The sequence below is a fragment of the Borostomias antarcticus genome (genome assembly GCF_949987555.1).
Source record: "Borostomias antarcticus genome assembly, chromosome: 10".
Taxonomy (NCBI): domain Eukaryota; kingdom Metazoa; phylum Chordata; class Actinopteri; order Stomiiformes; family Stomiidae; genus Borostomias; species Borostomias antarcticus.
Window position 1 is genome coordinate 11,283,630 of NC_140243.1, and position 16,515 is coordinate 11,300,144.

Here is a 16,515-nt window from a genome sequence, read left to right on the forward strand (position 1 = left end):
GAGTGGGGGGGGGAAGGGGGGCAGGGAGAGGAAAGAATAAGAGTGGAATCAAAGAGAGGAGAAGTACGCTCATAAGTCGTCTCGTCTGTCCTTGCCAGTGTGTGTGGGGCAGCCAGGGATGCTGCGTGCTCTTTCCCTCACTGTTTCCTGAGCCAATAGGGCCTGCTGTTCTACATCCCTCACATCTCGTTATAAGGCCTTTTTATTGGTCGCTCTCAAAGCCCTTGTTTTATTGGCAGTTTGGATTCCCAGGGAGGCTTAAATCTTAGTTCGATTGAAGCCCACAATGACTGTCTGTTACTGTCCAGACAGGGGTGATTGACCCTGCTGCTCTCACTGCTGAACTGCTGCTACTACTGCCGCACGCACACACACACATACACACACACACATACACACACACACACACACACACACACAGTTTAGGACAACAGTCGCTGTTTTGTTGAGGTAAATAGAAGATTCTCTGTCTTCTCTGTGTGTTCTGGCCTTTTCTTCTAGCCCACACAATAGCAGACAGACAGACAGAAAGACAGACAGTGAAATGAGAAGTAATAAAATGTTACAGCCCAGTGGAGCTCTCTCAACCTGGTGTGACTAGCTGGTGGCTCTTGTGTGTGTGTGTGTGTGTGTGTGTGTTGGTTGTACTAGTAGTAGTAGTAGTAGTAGCACAGTCTGCTGGCTGTAAACTGAGGGCTGAGACGGAATCAGCTTTTCAGTCATTGCTAGAGACTACTGGTCTTTGGGCTGACGGCTCTAGTCTATGTGTGTGTGTGTGTGTGTGAGAGAGAGTGAGAGGAACACGCCCATGTTGGCAGGGCAGAGTGTTTTGGTCTTTTCTTAGTGACCTATAGTGAATGACCTAAGAATTCGGACAGCTGTTATATGACTTCTTTCTATAAACCAGAATGAGGTGAGGATCTGCCAACCTGCTGTTTTTCAGCGGAGAAATGTGAACCGAAAAGTGCTCTCACACAGTCTGAGACTGAGACCAGTTTGGTGTAGTGGTGGTCAGGGGAGAGGGATATGTCGTTGACTGGGGGGAAGCAGAGAATAAATCAACCACCAAAACCACTCAGACAACTCAGTGTAAGAACACACAGAAAGCCTCTGCCAAGACTGACAGAGGAACAAAGGACCTGTTTGTGATTTCACACACCTTTCTCTCTCTCTCTCTCTCTCTCTCTCTCTCCTCTGTCCTCTCCTGTCCATTTTTCACTTCCTGACTTTCCATCTCTTGTTTTTCTGCTTAATCCACTCTCCTGTTCCCGTTCTCACCTCCTGAACCGTCTCCCTCCACCCCTCAATCCCTCCATCCCTCCCTCTTTCCAGTTTCCTCTCAGAGGATGTGCCCGGGCCAGAAATGCTTCTTTTGAATCTGTGTTGTTTAACCTAACACATGCCTCAGTTGTCCAGATAATCATAACCCTTTAATCTCTATATACCAATCTGAATCTGTGTTGTTTAACTTAACACATGCCTCAGTTGTCCAGATAATCATACCCCTTTAATCTGTATATACCAATCTGAATCTGTGTTGTTTAACTTAACACATGCCTCAGTTGTCCAGATAATCATACCCCTTTAATCTCTATACAGGTGCATCTCAGAAAATTAGAATATTGCGGAAAAAGTCCATTATTTTCCGTAATTTAATTCAAACAGTGAAACTTTCATGTATTCTAGATCCATTAACCAAAAGAAATATGTCAAGCCTTTTTTGTTTTAATCTTTATAATTGTACAGTATGTTCATTTATACACTCAATACTTGGTGAGGGCTCATGTTGCACAAATTATTGAATCAACGTGGAGCGTGGCATGGAGGCAATCAGCCTTGAAATATGTCACTACATGTGTAATAAATCTATAATATATGAAAGTTTCACTTTTTGAATTAAATGATGGAAAATAATGAACTTTCCACAATATTCTAAATTTTTGGGATGCACCTGTATACCAATCCGGAACATGTTTAAAAGCCAGCTACCTCTGCCCTCCAGCCCAAACTCGTACACATATTTGATTCAGTATAGGAGAAAAGTCATCACGGTACTTCCAGGTCCGGAACCAATCAAACACAGCTGAGAGGACTCTGCAATGAAACAGACCCGCATCAACCTGCAAGAAAGAATGTTTACGTGAACCTCCCCGGAACCGTCTAATCCTCCCATCTCAAATGCAAACCTCTCTCACCTTTCGAGGCCCTCTCACCCCTCGCATGCCCTCCCTCTTTGCCTCTCTCTCTCTGTCCTCCCCCCCTCTCTCCGCTTTGCCCCGCGTCTCCCTGCATCTCCCCGAGGGCGGACGATCTGGGCCAGCAGGATGGCGGTGGGGGGGGGGGGGGGGGGGCATGAGGGGTCAACACGCCAGGGAGAGACGGGAGGTCCTCAACATACTGCTTGGAGAGGACAGGAGGAAGAGCAGAACAGGAGACACCCAGGATGAGCGAGAGAGAGAGAGAGGGGGGGGGTTGTCGGTGTAGGCTCCGTGTCCGAAACAGAGACACGCAACTCTTTCATCTCAGCTCACTAAAAATAAACAAGGGATCATAAAACTGCATTGCATGAGAGCAAGAAGGGTAGTGGCTGTGAGAGAGAGAGACAGAGAGAGGGAGGGAGAGAGAGAGATGAAAATGAGAAAGAAGAGAGGGTGGGTGGGTTAGGGTTAGTCATTGAGGAGTGTGGAATCTCATGTTATATTAAACTGGACATTTAAATCCCAGTGGCTGAGTGGAAAAGCACCTGGAGTGCAAACAATCATGCCGTGTCCACGCACGCACGCACAGACACACGCACGCACGCACACACACACAGAGACAGCCCATCTTAACGCGGGGTCAGTTGCAGGAATCTAATCGATCGACACGTAACCCTGACCCCTCCTCATGACGGTCCATTTCACCTGTTTACGTCAAGTGTTGGCCCCTCACCCCTGTGAAAGGGGACACCGTGTCCCAAGAGGGCAACTCTATCCCCTGTGGCCAAGCTACTCCTCCCCTCCCTGGGGAGAGACCGCAGACACGTCTCCCTCTGGATTTAGAATGAATCTGGTCTCGCTCTTAGATGATGATAGCGAGAGTCACGCATGACTGTTCTTCCAGGAAAGAAGGACTTTTAAAAGAAGCGCTCTGGACATGATTCATACATGATCAAAGATTCAACACTCACAAGTGACACAAGTTCCCAATATTTAGAAATTACTTCTTTTTTTCTTCTTTAAAAAAACAACAACTGACGTGTAAGTATACCTAGCTTGATAAACCAGACTGATATCAGAAAGTGAGCTTGAAGATAAAGCTAAACAAACACACACACACTGGGATAGTGGACTTCCCAGTGAGATGACAAAACAGGGTCTGCACACACACACACACACACACACACACACACACACACACACACACACACACACACACACACTTTTGGGCTGGAATGTTTTTGTTGCTAAGACAATCCCCAAAACATTCCCCTCCTCTAATTCTCCCCCTCCAACCTCCTGGCCCTCGCTCCCTCTCTCTCACCTCTCGTCTCCTTCCCTCCTTCCCTCCCTTCCAGACTGTATAAATATCTGTGAGTTGCAGAGTGGAGCTCAGAGTCACAGACCTGAGGAACCTGTCCTGAGAGAGAGAGAGAGAGAGAGAGAGAGAGAGAGAGAGAGAGAGAGAGAGAGAAAAACAACAGGATTGTTGGAGTCAGAGTCAGGAACAAGATAACGAGAGGAAAAGCCATACACCAGACAAGAAAACCAGATTTGGAGGCAGATAGTCAACGAGAAGGAGTGGAAAAAAGAATTCCGGAGCAGTGACAGGGAGATACTCTTTCGGTCACTCAGGGTCAGAAAAAAGAGAGCGGGAAAGCGAAAGAGCCGTCAGTCTACTCAGTCAACTGCGCCATGTTTCTGCTGGCGTCCGTGTGCGTCTGCTGCCTGCTGCTGGGCGCCGGCGCGCAGGACCGAGCCTCCCTCTGGCGAGGGAACGACCGCGCCGGCCGCTGCCAGTACACCTTCACCGTGGCCAGCCCCGGCGAGGCCAGCTGCCCCCAGGCGGGAGGGCCGGAGGTAGAGGGGCTGAAGGCCAGACTCAGCCTGCTGGAGGTGCTGGTGGCCAGGCTGACCGGAGGGGAGACGGGGGCGGGCCCCGGCGCCGGGTCCCAGACCGGGCTCCAGGAGGCCCTGGCCCAGGCCATGGGGGAGAGGAGCCTGCTGCAGGGGGAGAAGGAGCGCCTGGAGACGGAGCTGGAAGGGCTGCAGAGGAGGATGGAGGAGATGAGGAGGGAGGTGGAGAAGCTGAGACCATCTGGGGGTAAGAGACCCACCGCATCCCCGCTGAGAACTTTGCTGTGTTATGCGTAATGCGATCAACTTAGATTTCCCTTGTCGTTCTGAACTCTTAACTTAGCAGAAGTAACTCTGTGGTATTTTTGTTGTTATTGCATTGACATTGTTTTGATTGTAACTGTAAGTGGGTGCCCTGACTCCCTGTCCTCAGTGACTCCACAGGCACGTAGTAACAGGCAGAGCTGATGACACACAGAGACTCATGCTTAACACAACTTATTCCTGTAACATGGGATCGCCATGCCTGTGTATGTGTGTGTGTGCTGGTGTGCATGACAGAGCCACATGAGGTGCGGCGTCGGCGTGTGTGTGTGTGTGTGCGAGGCTCTGCTCTCTGAGTGTGTCTGAGGCAGGGGCTTGACTCTGGTTTCCTCCGCTATTTCACTGCGCTAAAGAGATCACGGCGTCACGGCGTGTGTGTGTGTGTGTGTGTGTGTGAGAGAGAGAGAGTGAGTGTGTGTGCAGAGGGGCACGGTTCAGGTTTCCCTGCCTATTAACCTGTTTTAGTGTCGGAGCAGGGGAACAGAGCAGAGCAGAGAGGGGAGCTGCGTAGGGGGCAGGGCTGGTATGGTCTTCACTGGTATTTGTGGCTAGTGGTACCCCTGGCGTGGTGAACACATGGGGGCTGGAACATGATGCCGAAGTGAGGGGGGCGGGTCCCGGGGGCGGGTCCCAGGTGCGGGTCTCAGCTTTGGGCTTTGATGACGCCTGATGCAGGGAGACCACCGGGAGGTTTGGGGGGGCTCTCGTTGGCGGGGAGGTTGCCCTGTAGCCGGGTGTGTGTGTGTGTGTGTGTGTGTGTGTGTGTGTGTGTGCGTGTGTGGGAGGGGGAGCGGTTAAGGTGTGTTTGCATCTGCGGTATCCCTAGCCCTCATTATAACCCTCCATCCTTCTAGAATCTTCTCTGTTCCGTAAATGCATCCTTTTTCCTCCATCCATCTCTCCATCCATATCTCCATTCATCTCCCCGGCTACTCTATTCATGGTCTGTGATGTTCTACAACATTAAATCGAGCGAGTCCCTGTGCATCGCAGGAGTCCATATATCTATCTGCCTGAGCTGCTGGGCTGAGCTGGTCAGCTAATGTTCGCACCTGCGTGTTTAAACACACAGAGACAACCCAGGGGAGCGCCCATACGGAGAACAGATCACTACTGCAGGAAGAAACGCACGAAAAAAGCAGTAAAAACATTCTGGCAAACTTGTCTTCCGAGGTGGGCGTGCGTGCGTGCCTGTTTTGCGTGTGTGTGTGTGTGTGTGTGTGTGTGTGTGTGTGTGCGTGTGCTGAGGCATTAAAAGGAGGGTTGTTGGAAACCGGATGGAAACAGGCCCCTCACACTAGCAGGCCACTCAGCAAGACAAAGACAAACAGGGCATAAATTTGCCCGTGACCTCTGCTGACAGAGAGGTTTTACTGGGCCAGGCGAAAGACCTTCCTTTTTATTTAATAGGGACTTAGTGCTGTTCAGTCAGACATGGCCGATTACAGGGGCGCCCCGGTAGCTCACCGGGTAAGGCGCGCACCATATGAAGGCTAGTCCTTTGCGTGGCGGACCCGGGTTCGGGTCCTGTGCCGCATGTCCTCCGCCGCATGTCCTCCCCTCTCTCTCCCACGTTTCCTGTCTCTCTACACTGTCCTATACCATTAAAGCTGAAAAGCCCAAAAAAAACAACAAAAAAACAAAAACAAAGACATGGCCGATTACAACAGGAATAGGCAGCAGTCAGTGAAGACTCTGAAGACTGAAGGCCCAGTGTCTGGCAGGGCTGGGGAGCCCAAAACGTTTCTTTGGTTTGTCACATTTTTTATCACTGTCACCTGTTCACACTATGGAGTAAAGCCATATTTTGATTGCATCTCAATGCCTCCTCATTTTTGAGCAGCGTGCGGGCCACCTCCTTCAATTTACATTATACCTTTCCTGGCCTTACGCACCTGCACCACTCTGGAAGAGCCAAGAGCGCAAACCTTTTTCATTTTTTCCGATTACAACAGGACACAGCTGAGATCGTGAGAACCTCTGAGTCTTTTAGAGGGTGTGTTACGCAAGTAGCGGTCTCCAAAGGCTATGAAAGGACAGCCTTGTGAAGAATTGATGTCCTGGCAGCAGGCTAGGCACGACAGTGTCCAGGAACACAACAACATCGCCATGCTCAACAGAACAGGCAGGTGGACTGACACGTGCACAGTGAGGGGGACAGAGTGTTCCCTTTGAGAGCTCTTTATAATGCCCTGGTGAGAGCTAACAGCTCCCAGCTCTCCGACCAGGGATGATTAGGCCAGAAGGTTGATTAGGCCAGCTGGCGGCTAAAATGGACTCTCCTCAGGGATGTGAGTGTTAGTGAGGCTCTAGATGTTCTGCCTGCTTTTATATCCATCAAGCACATATGGCACAGGCAGCTACATACACACACGCACCATGTGCACACGTGCGCACATGTGCATACACACACTCACGCACACACACACACACACACACACACACACACACACACACACACACACACACACACACACACACACACACACACACACACACATACACACACACACACACACAGACAGGGGGAAAATGTGGGCTTGTTTACTATACCTCGGATGATGAATGACTGTGCCCTGTGGGAACAAGTTTGCAATGCAGGGGAGCCAGGCGTGACATTCCTCGAAAAGAACCATCCATTAACCTCTCCATCTATCCACCTCTCTACCTCTCCATCTGTCTATCTCTCCACCTCTCTACCTCTCCATCTGTCTATCTCTCCACCCTGCACAGCACAAATCAAGCCTCCATAGTGGAGGATATAGATAGTTCTTATTGGACCTCCTCCCATACCTCCTACATTTCATATGTTCTCATTTGTCTCCTACTGTTCAGAACCCATTCATCTTTTTCTCATTGTAGGTCAGTAAACATTGTAAAGATACACACACACACATACACATACACACACACACACACACACACACACATACCAGGCTCCATTAAAGCTTACAGTATTATTTCTTGAGGAACACATCAACACATTTGTATTCTTGACCTTCAGAGGGCCTGTGTGTAAACTTTGGTTTACTCCAGACTGTGATGGTCGTTGGAGGGGTGTGATGGAAGAGAGTGGAGGAGGAGAAGGAGGAGGAGAAGGAGGAGGTGAAGGAAGGAAGGTAGATTCGGGGGAAGTCGAGGTGATAGGTTGAGGGCATGGGATTGCTCTAGTTGAACTAAACTTACATGAGAAACGTCAGTAATATGGGGGAGGCATTTTGACGAGACAAGGTTGTCGGTGTGTGTGTGTGTGTGTTGGGGTAGAGGGGTATACAGTCCAGCAGACTCCACAGCAGCAGCTGGGAATCCACTTAGAGGTGTTTGTTTCCTGCGGCAACATTCCCGCCTGTCAAAAGTGCCATACACGCCCCCCCACACACACACATACACACCCCCACACACACACGGAGTATGCACAGGACACATGCTTATACCTATGTTTTGCCTGTATTGGACTCATCTCCTCATTATCTCTAAATCTAAAGGTGTGTGTGTGTGTGTATGTGTGTGTGTGTGTGTATGTGTGTGTGTGTGTGTGTGTGTGTGCAGGTTCAGGCAGCGTTCTCTCTCACCTGGTGTCCAGACCTGCTGGACTGGGAGGTGAGTATCCAGCAGTGATTAACACAACTGGAATAATGTTTGAAGTTGATTAATGGAGACAGGTGTGCAGAGCTGGGATGGAAGCACAGCATGTGCAGCCTGTGACCCAGAGTTCCCACATTACGGAAGTGGAACTCAACGCCTCTGACCGTGTCTTCATTTGGGCTTATTTACTGCGTTTCTCACTCTCCCCACCTGTCTCCTCTCCTCTCCTCTCCTCTCCTCTCCTCTCCTCTCCTCTCCTCTCCTCTCCTCTCCTCTCCTCTCCTCTCCTCTCCTCTCCTCTCCTCTCCTCTCCTCTCCTCTCCTCTCCTCTCCTCTCCTCTCCTCTCAGACCCAGCTTGGCAGCACGGTTCTCCAAGGTTCCAGGAGCTGAAAGCTGAGGTGACAGAGGTACCTGCCCCCAGTCCAGAGGCCCCTGAGGATGGCACAGGTAACATGCGCACGAGCGCGCGCACACACACACACACACACACACACACACCTCCTCCCAATACATCTGACCTTGCAACACTTCCCTCCTGCTGACAGACCCTAAAACAACTACTGCTATTAATACGAGTGGGGTGAGAATGGAGAGAGGAGAGAGAGAGTTTGTAAACGTCCAGTGATTCTTGAAGTTTGAATAATCCTGTTTGATCTCGTCTCTCGATCCGCACAGCCTATTTATCCAACCATACTCCCTGCATATGGCGTTCCTATGTCATTTCCATCAGCGTATGCCATTACCCTTGTCAAATTCCTAGTACAGGAAACCATATACGTGCCGAATAAACTGATCTTGAATCTTGAATCCTGAGTGAAAGGTTACTTTCGGGCATTCATGCGACAGTGACCTGCTTCTCCAATTTACTGTACCAACTCATCATCTACATTATGAGAAAAGCATACGTGTGTGTGAGTGTGTAGGTGTGTGTGTGTGCATGTGTGTGTGTGCGTGTGTGTGTGAGTGCTTGGATGTCAGAGTAATTTTTATCTCTGATGACTAAGTAGCAGGGTGTTTTATTCCTTCAACCACAAAGAGATGAAATGCGATGTTGGGAGTATTAATATCCTAATATTTAACATCATATCCAGTATTGCCCCCTGCCCCCTCCGTGTCCTCCTCTCTGCAGATATTTTAGGAAGCTGTAAATATACAGCCCCCCTGATCACTTTCCCCAGTGAGAGGCTTGAAGTGGTTGAGATACCCTGGCTCTCTGACGAGCCATAGCTCAGCTGCTGCTGCTCTCATACATACAGCTCCCCCAGTAATGGTGCTAACAGAGGTGGCTAACAGTTATTGAGCTAGCAGAGGTGGCTAACAGTTATGGAGCTAGCAGAGGTGGCTAACAGTTATGGAGCTAGCAGAGGTGGCTAACAGTTATGGAGCTAGCAGAGGTGGCTAACAGTTATAGAGCTAGCAGAGGTGGCTAACAGGGACGTCATGCTGCTCTCCATCCTAAGAAACCATCATCTCAACATCCTTCAACAGCAGTTCTGGGAGCCACCACCAGCAACTTCACACTCACTCTCCGTCTCTCTCTCTCCCTCTCTCTCACACCCACACACACCCACACACATTTCTTTCTTTCTCTCTCTCTCTCTCTCTCTCTCTCTCTTCCTCTCTCTCTCAGGTTGTGGGGAGCTGGTATCGGTAGGTGAGCCAGTCCCCCACAGGAAAGCTGACAGCATAGCTGGGAAGTATGGAGTGTGGATGCAGGACCCTGAGGCCACGGCCCCCTATGGGTCAAAGATGGTGTGGCGCATCGACACGGTCGGCTCCGAGGTCCGCCAGCTCTTTGGCTATGAGAACATGGAGCAACTCTCCAAGGGCTTCCCCACCAAGGTGGGGGTCTCGGACACGAGGATTTGCATTCCTCTTAACGTTCTGCCTCCTTGGTATTCAGCGTAATCATCTCAACGGAGTTCCGCCTTTCCCCCTGTATGGGGTCTGTGTTCATGTTTGTTTGCTCGTTTATCTCTGATCGCTTTTAGTCCCAGATTTAGGCTGGTCTCCCAAGAGTCCTGTCCTGCACTGTCCTGTCCCCTCCTGCACCCTGTCGTATGCCGTCTCCATCAGCGTATGCCATTACCCTAGTCAAATTCCTAGTATGTTTTTGGTCAGGTGTAGCTCGAAAAAGAGTTATTTGATCTCAAGCTTCTTTACCTGGTTAAATAAAGGTTAAATAAATTAAAAAAAAACATATGCAAACCATATACTGTACATGGCAAATAAACTGATCTTGAAACTTGAATCTAATGTAGCTGGTGTGATACTGAACACTGTAGTTAAGGACTCTGTTTGGGTGCAGGTGCTGCTGTTGCCGGAGGCGGTAGAGAGCACCGGAGCCACCATGTTCCGAGGTTCTCTGTACTACCAGCGCCGACGCAGCCGAACCATCCTGCGCTACGACCTGGTCACCGAGAGCATCGCCGCCCGCCGGGACCTGCCCCACGCCGGCTTCCACGGGCAGTTCCCCTACGCCTGGGGCGGCTACACTGACGTGGACCTGGGCGTGGATGAGCAAGGCCTGTGGGCCATCTACTCCACTAACAAGGCCCGGGGTGCCATCGTGGTCTCCAAGCTGGATCCCCACAGCCTGGAGGTGAAGAGGAGCTGGGAGACAGCCGTGAGGAAGAACTCTGTGGCCAACGCCTTCATGGTCTGTGGCAGACTGTACACGGTGGCCGGTTACTCTTCCCCCAACACCACCATCAACTACATGTACGACACCGCCACTAGTAAAGGGAAGGCCGTGGCTCTGCCCTTCAAGAACAAATACCGCTACAACAGCATGGTTGACTACAACCCAGCCCACAGGAAGCTGTTTGCCTGGGACAACTTCCACATCGTGTCCTATGACGTCAGGCTGGGGAAGAAGCAGGCTAACTAAGACCTGACAGCCGACATACCGGCTGTATCTCAATAGTCTACAGAGGCCTCATCTCATCCTCCACCTCTCTACTGCCTAATGAGGAGAGAAGGTCCCTTTAGACAGTTGAGATGCATCTGATTGTATGAGAGCTGTTTCCATTATTGAGCAAAGCCCTTTGCTTTGGAGTTGGTTTGATTAGTTGGGGTCAGTTGGGCTGGCAAGCAAGTCAAACAAGCTGGCGGGAAGGTGATGGGCTGTGTCTCACATCTGGAGCAGAATATCTTGTCTTCCGTGTGTTGTCTTTTTCATCTACAACTCGTCACCTAAGCAGTGGCTATTCACTCACTTGTCCTGCTTCAAATCGCTGTAAAGCCTAATCGTGTGGTAGTAGTGGTTAGACAACATCTTTATCAATGTGTATATTAAATTACCAGTGTTCCATGTGTGTAAAAGCAAATTACAGTATGAATGGAACCCCTGCAGGTCTTGTTTCAGTGGGAAGGCTTTTGCTGTGGCACGGTCCACAATTATGTTTATAGAGGAATTATTTTTCTACTGTTTGGTTATGATTTCTGTTCTGTTTTCATGTATAATGCTAAAAGCAAGTTGGATGGCTAAGTAAACAAAACTAGAAATGATGCTCATAGAGCATAGCCCTCCGCCCATTAATGCATTTTGTGGCTCTGTGCGCATTTGATATTGCTAAATTCGTTAGATTGAAATTTTTATGCCAGTCCAAACCCTCTCTCTGTGACCTTCCCATGCCGACATGTGCGCGATGCTGTCGCTGGGGCGGAGGTAATGAACAATGCTGAGTGACGGTTCTGGTGTGTTTCTCATCGTACACTACAGTACCTGTCTGATGTGCATATAGATGCACCTCTCCTGCCAGTAGTTCAGGGAACGTGTTTGTAATCAAATAAGCTGCCTTCATTCAGCAAGAATTGATATATATGTATATGCATGCTCCTGTGGACTATAGCTGTAAACACTAGATCATGTACAAATTATAGTAAATAAATAAAGGATACTATTATAAGCAATGTGTTTCATTTCTATGTGAGTACCTAGAGAACTGTACACCTACTGTAAGGCAAAAACCTCACCAAAGTCAATGCTTTTTTTTTCTTTTAAATTTAATTTTTTATTAATTACCAATAATAAAACCACCAAATAATGAAATATACAAGAAAAATACTAAAACATAACATTGATGACAGCACAATAACATTACAAAAGTTACATTTCCATAAACATGTTCCGGTAAATTTGGACAGCTTTTTTTTTATTTTTAAACTATTTATTTATTTATCTATCATATTTCCGATTCTCAACAGTATAACAATGCAATAATAAACACACTCAGGGGTGGACTGGCCATCGGGAGCACCTGGAGTTTTCCCGGTGGCCACCATGGCGGCGAGATTACTTTTCGCAACCCAGTTTAGCAAGAACACCATAGAGTTTAGGGTTAAGGTTAGGGTTAGGGTGAGGGTCAAGTGTAGGGTTAGGGTTAGGGTTAGGGTTAGGGTTAGGTTTAGGGTTAGGGTTTAGGTTAGGGTTAGGGTTAAGGTTAGGGGTTAGGGTCTTCCTTAAAGGTACCCAACGAAACGTGAATCAAAACAATCCGTTCTTTGTTTCTTTTCGAAATTCCTCAATTATATGGTTCCTTGTAGTCTAATAAACATATTGAATCACTTGAATGTCTTTCCTACCTTGTAATTTATTCGCAAAATGATATTTAGCTAATGTTTTGAAAACAACAAAGATGTGTGAAATGTCACTATTATGTGCTCCGTGTATTGACGCAATGACGCAGTACGCGATTTTCGGGGACCACCTTCTCAAATTTGCTCTAGAGTGCATACTAGTGGTCAAAAACTACATTGCGTACCTTTTACCCTAAACTCAATGGTGTTATCGCTAAACTGGGTTGCGAAACGCGTAGACGCGGCCTGGCGCGCAACTGGCCTGGCACGCGGTGAATGACCTGCCCCCCCCGTCAACAAAACCAAACTAAGTGTTCCATCTCACCGCGTCGGCTCGGCTCGGCTTGTGGCCTGACTTGGGCATGACTCCCGGCATGAAATATTCATCCAGTCCGGCCCTGAACACACACACTTGAGGCAGGGGTTGCATTTACAGAATTTTGCTTTGTGAATATGAAATGGAAAATTATGAAGTTGACAATAAATCTCAAGGAATTATTTACAGATTCAAAATAAGTTATGACATCTTTGCATTCAATATTAGTGGCATGTGTTGGTTCCATTTCCTGGATATTTACAGTATGTGTCAGAGGATGATTCCACAAACTACAAAGTATCAAAATTAATAATTGTTTAACCACGATAGGACCCCTCTTGGGGTCATGCACTTTGCCTGTTGAACAAAAAAGCATCTGTATAGCATTTTCACTTAAACTATGCTAACTGCATGCCCTAAAATTGGACAGCCGTACATGTATCCACGTACAGTATCATCCTCAACCCAAGGTAGGCTTGTGGACATTCTAAACTCTAAATAACCTCTTATCCGCTGTGTGCCATTACAAGCAGACTATGCAGCTATAATTACCTTTCATCAAACACAATATCACACGACGGATTTCAGTAGGAAACAACACATCTAGTATCAAAAGGTCTGCTGAGCATTACTCAACAGCTGAGTTACATCTAGGGTGGACAGTGTTGTTGCATGGCAGCTGCCACAATTGTGTGAATGAGAGGCATGGCAGCGATTTGGATAAAAGCTCTCTATAAGTAGGCCTACAGTCCATTTACCAACTATAAAGAGGTGCCACGCAGAAGGCCATGATGTCTGAGCAGGGAATGCTGAATGCCAAAGTGTTTCATTGTGACTGACATATCTGTATGTTGTTTTTTCCAAATAAATGTTGAATCTGATCTACAATTCAGCTTCAAGCAAAGGATGGGGATGTGCTGGGTGGAGGAGGGCTGCTGGTAGGCCAGGCTGGACTGGGGCTTGCCCAGCTCGGGGCCCTGCACACCCCAGGCTGTGTGTGTATTACTGTGTGTCTGTGTGTGTGTGTGTGTTACCTGTAACATTGTTCTAGGCTCTTCTGGCATCTGGGACTGGTTTTATTTACATGGGACTGGTACAGTGTTCCTGCAAGCAGACTCAGGCCAAGATATAAAGAGATATCATGGAAATATAACTTTTCTTTGGAGTCTTTGGAAAACTACAGACCCATCTCCAATCTCCCATTTTCATCAAAAATTCTAGAGAGAATTATTGCTAAGCAACTTACCGACCATCTATCAAGCAACAATCTCCATGAACCCTTTCAGTCGCTTCAGAGCTTCCCACTCCGCTGAAACAGCCCTCACTAAAGTGACCAATGACCTACTGCTCTCTCTTGATTCAGGCCTTCCCTCAGTATTACTACTAGACCTTAGTTCCGCTTTCGATACAGTTGACCACACTATAAAGAAGAAAATAACGCGCCTTCCGTTTTCGAGTCAGCACAGGTTGGCCTCTAGTTTTGCTTATTGATTACGTTAGACCTTATGCTCCCCACTTAAGTCAGCAGCCAATGAAAGAAGTGCGTGCGTGGAACGACCAGCAACAGTGAAATGTACTGGAAACAGACCGCATTAACCAGGGGCATTTACAAAGTCCTTAATATTATATTAACCCCCAAACATTATAAAGATACACGCTACCTAACTGGCCATATCCTCGAATTTGCATTAGGCCTATTTGGGAAAAGTACGATAAAGGTATAACGACGGCGCGTCTCCCCCGCGACACATATAACCCGTGGCATCTTGGGTAGTTTTCTTTTAATCCTGATTTAAGCAGTTTGAGACTTTAGAAGGCTTTTATTTTGAAATGCCACATCAGAATCTCGTGAAACTCCACAGGTCAGACCCAGAGGGAATCTACTACCACTGTGTAGCATAGAACCCGTGGCATCTTGGGTAGTTTTCTTTTAATCCTGATTTAAGCAGTTTTTGAGACTTTAGAAGGCTTTTATTTTGAAATGCTACATCAGAATCTCGTGAAACTCCACAGGTCAGACCCAGAGGGGGTCTCCCATAGGTGAACCGGCGCAAAGACAGCAGGTGCGGGAGCCAGACAGATTTCTGTTGGAGGCGGGTGTAGGGGAGTGGAGGCGGGTTTTTCAAACTTTAGGGTGACGTCAACAAGGGAAAAAACGTCACGAATTTGGAGCATTTTCACCCGGAGTCAAATTGGACTGAAAATGTTAAGCTTCCAGTTTCTTCAAAACTACAAAACGGATATATTTAATGTTTTTATTGTGTTTCTTCAATGTCCTCTTGTGCAAATAGCACTTACAAACTCAAAAAAAGTGAAAATGACCATGTTATACCTTTAATGGTTGGACCTCCTAGACTACGTGACTTGTTTAATAATCCATAACATTTGGAAACTGCCTTGTAACCCAGAGCGCCACCATTAAAAATCTTGGTGTCTGCTTTGATCCTTCACTCTCTTTTAAGAATCACATTAAAGTCGCACTGAAACGGACGTTTGAGATCATCTAACTTCCGTAGTTTGACATATTTCCGAAGCAAACAAGCTATGAGGTTGGGACATATGTTTAGAGGAATTTGTTTGGAACATTGACAAGTGGACGGGTTTTAAGAACTTTAGACAGATTCGATAGAAGGATAGCGTTGATTGACGGGTGGATGTCATGAGATTATTGGCCTAAAATCTAAGGTACCCGTTGTCGTCATTGCACGTGACCTACCGTTTTCCAGGAAGTAAGAAATTATACTTTGATATAAGATTACAACAAAAGTAGAATTTTGTCATTTTTTGTTAAATAGATGAACACTATGGCCAATTATGTGAACCAAAATGGGACAGAATGCTTTTTTCATTTCAGTGCGACTTTAAAGATATCACCAGAATTGCCTACTTTCATCTTCGTAATATATCAAAAAATTCGAACCATACTGTCTGTCAGATGCTGAAACTTTAATTCACGCTTTCGTCTCGTCCCGGCTTGACTACTGTAATGCTTTTCTCTCTGGCCTGCCGAAATCTAGCACTAAAAGTCTGCAACTAGTTCAAAATGCAGCTGCCAGAATTTTGACAATTTGACCAAATCACGCCAGTCCTATCCTCCCTGCACTGGCTCCCAATTCATGCTAGGTCTGACTTCAAAGTCCTCCTTCTTACCTACAAAGCATGGACTTGCACCACTATATCTATCAAAACTCATCTCCCGATATGTACCTGCTCGCGCACTGAGATCCCAAGACGCTGGGTTTCTCTCCATCCCCAAAATCAAGAAAAAAACAGTAGGCAATCGGGCTTTCTCTTACTGTGCCCCTCCTCTGGAACAGTCTCCCGGCCGTAGTCAGGGAGGCTAGCTCCATTGGTGTTTAAAACCATGTTGAAAACTCACCTATTCACTGGTTCTTATGGTCTGCCCTAACCGGCTCGGGTCTAGCCCAGGCTCTTATTGTTTTAATTTTTTATTGTCCAAGTTGTTTGATTTTGAATCTGTTTTTTTACTTGCTTGTTAAATGTCTGAAGTGTATTGGGACCATGTCATATGGTGATTTTGCACTTTGAATAAAAATTGACTTGACTTCTACATTATTTTCTGAAGGTAGATCAAGAGGCACATAGGTTTCTGCAGTGGGGGTGAATCGTTCTATTAATACATCCATGGGGTG

At 47.4% G+C, this 16,515-nt stretch overlaps 1 protein-coding gene across 1 annotated transcript; it reads left to right on the forward strand.

Moving 5' to 3' along the window:
* Nucleotides 1-3,893: 3,893 nt before the first annotated feature.
* myoc (myocilin) lies at nt 3,894-10,855 on the forward strand (the record flags this gene model as incomplete). The annotated part of the gene is made up of 4 exons (XM_084444479.1): nt 3,894-4,302; nt 8,314-8,412; nt 9,596-9,807; nt 10,274-10,855. The coding sequence occupies 4 exons, from the start codon at nt 3,894-3,896 to the stop codon at nt 10,853-10,855; spliced, it is 1,302 nt and encodes a 433-aa protein (XP_084300605.1).
* Between the last annotated feature and the right edge of the window lie 5,660 nt (nt 10,856-16,515).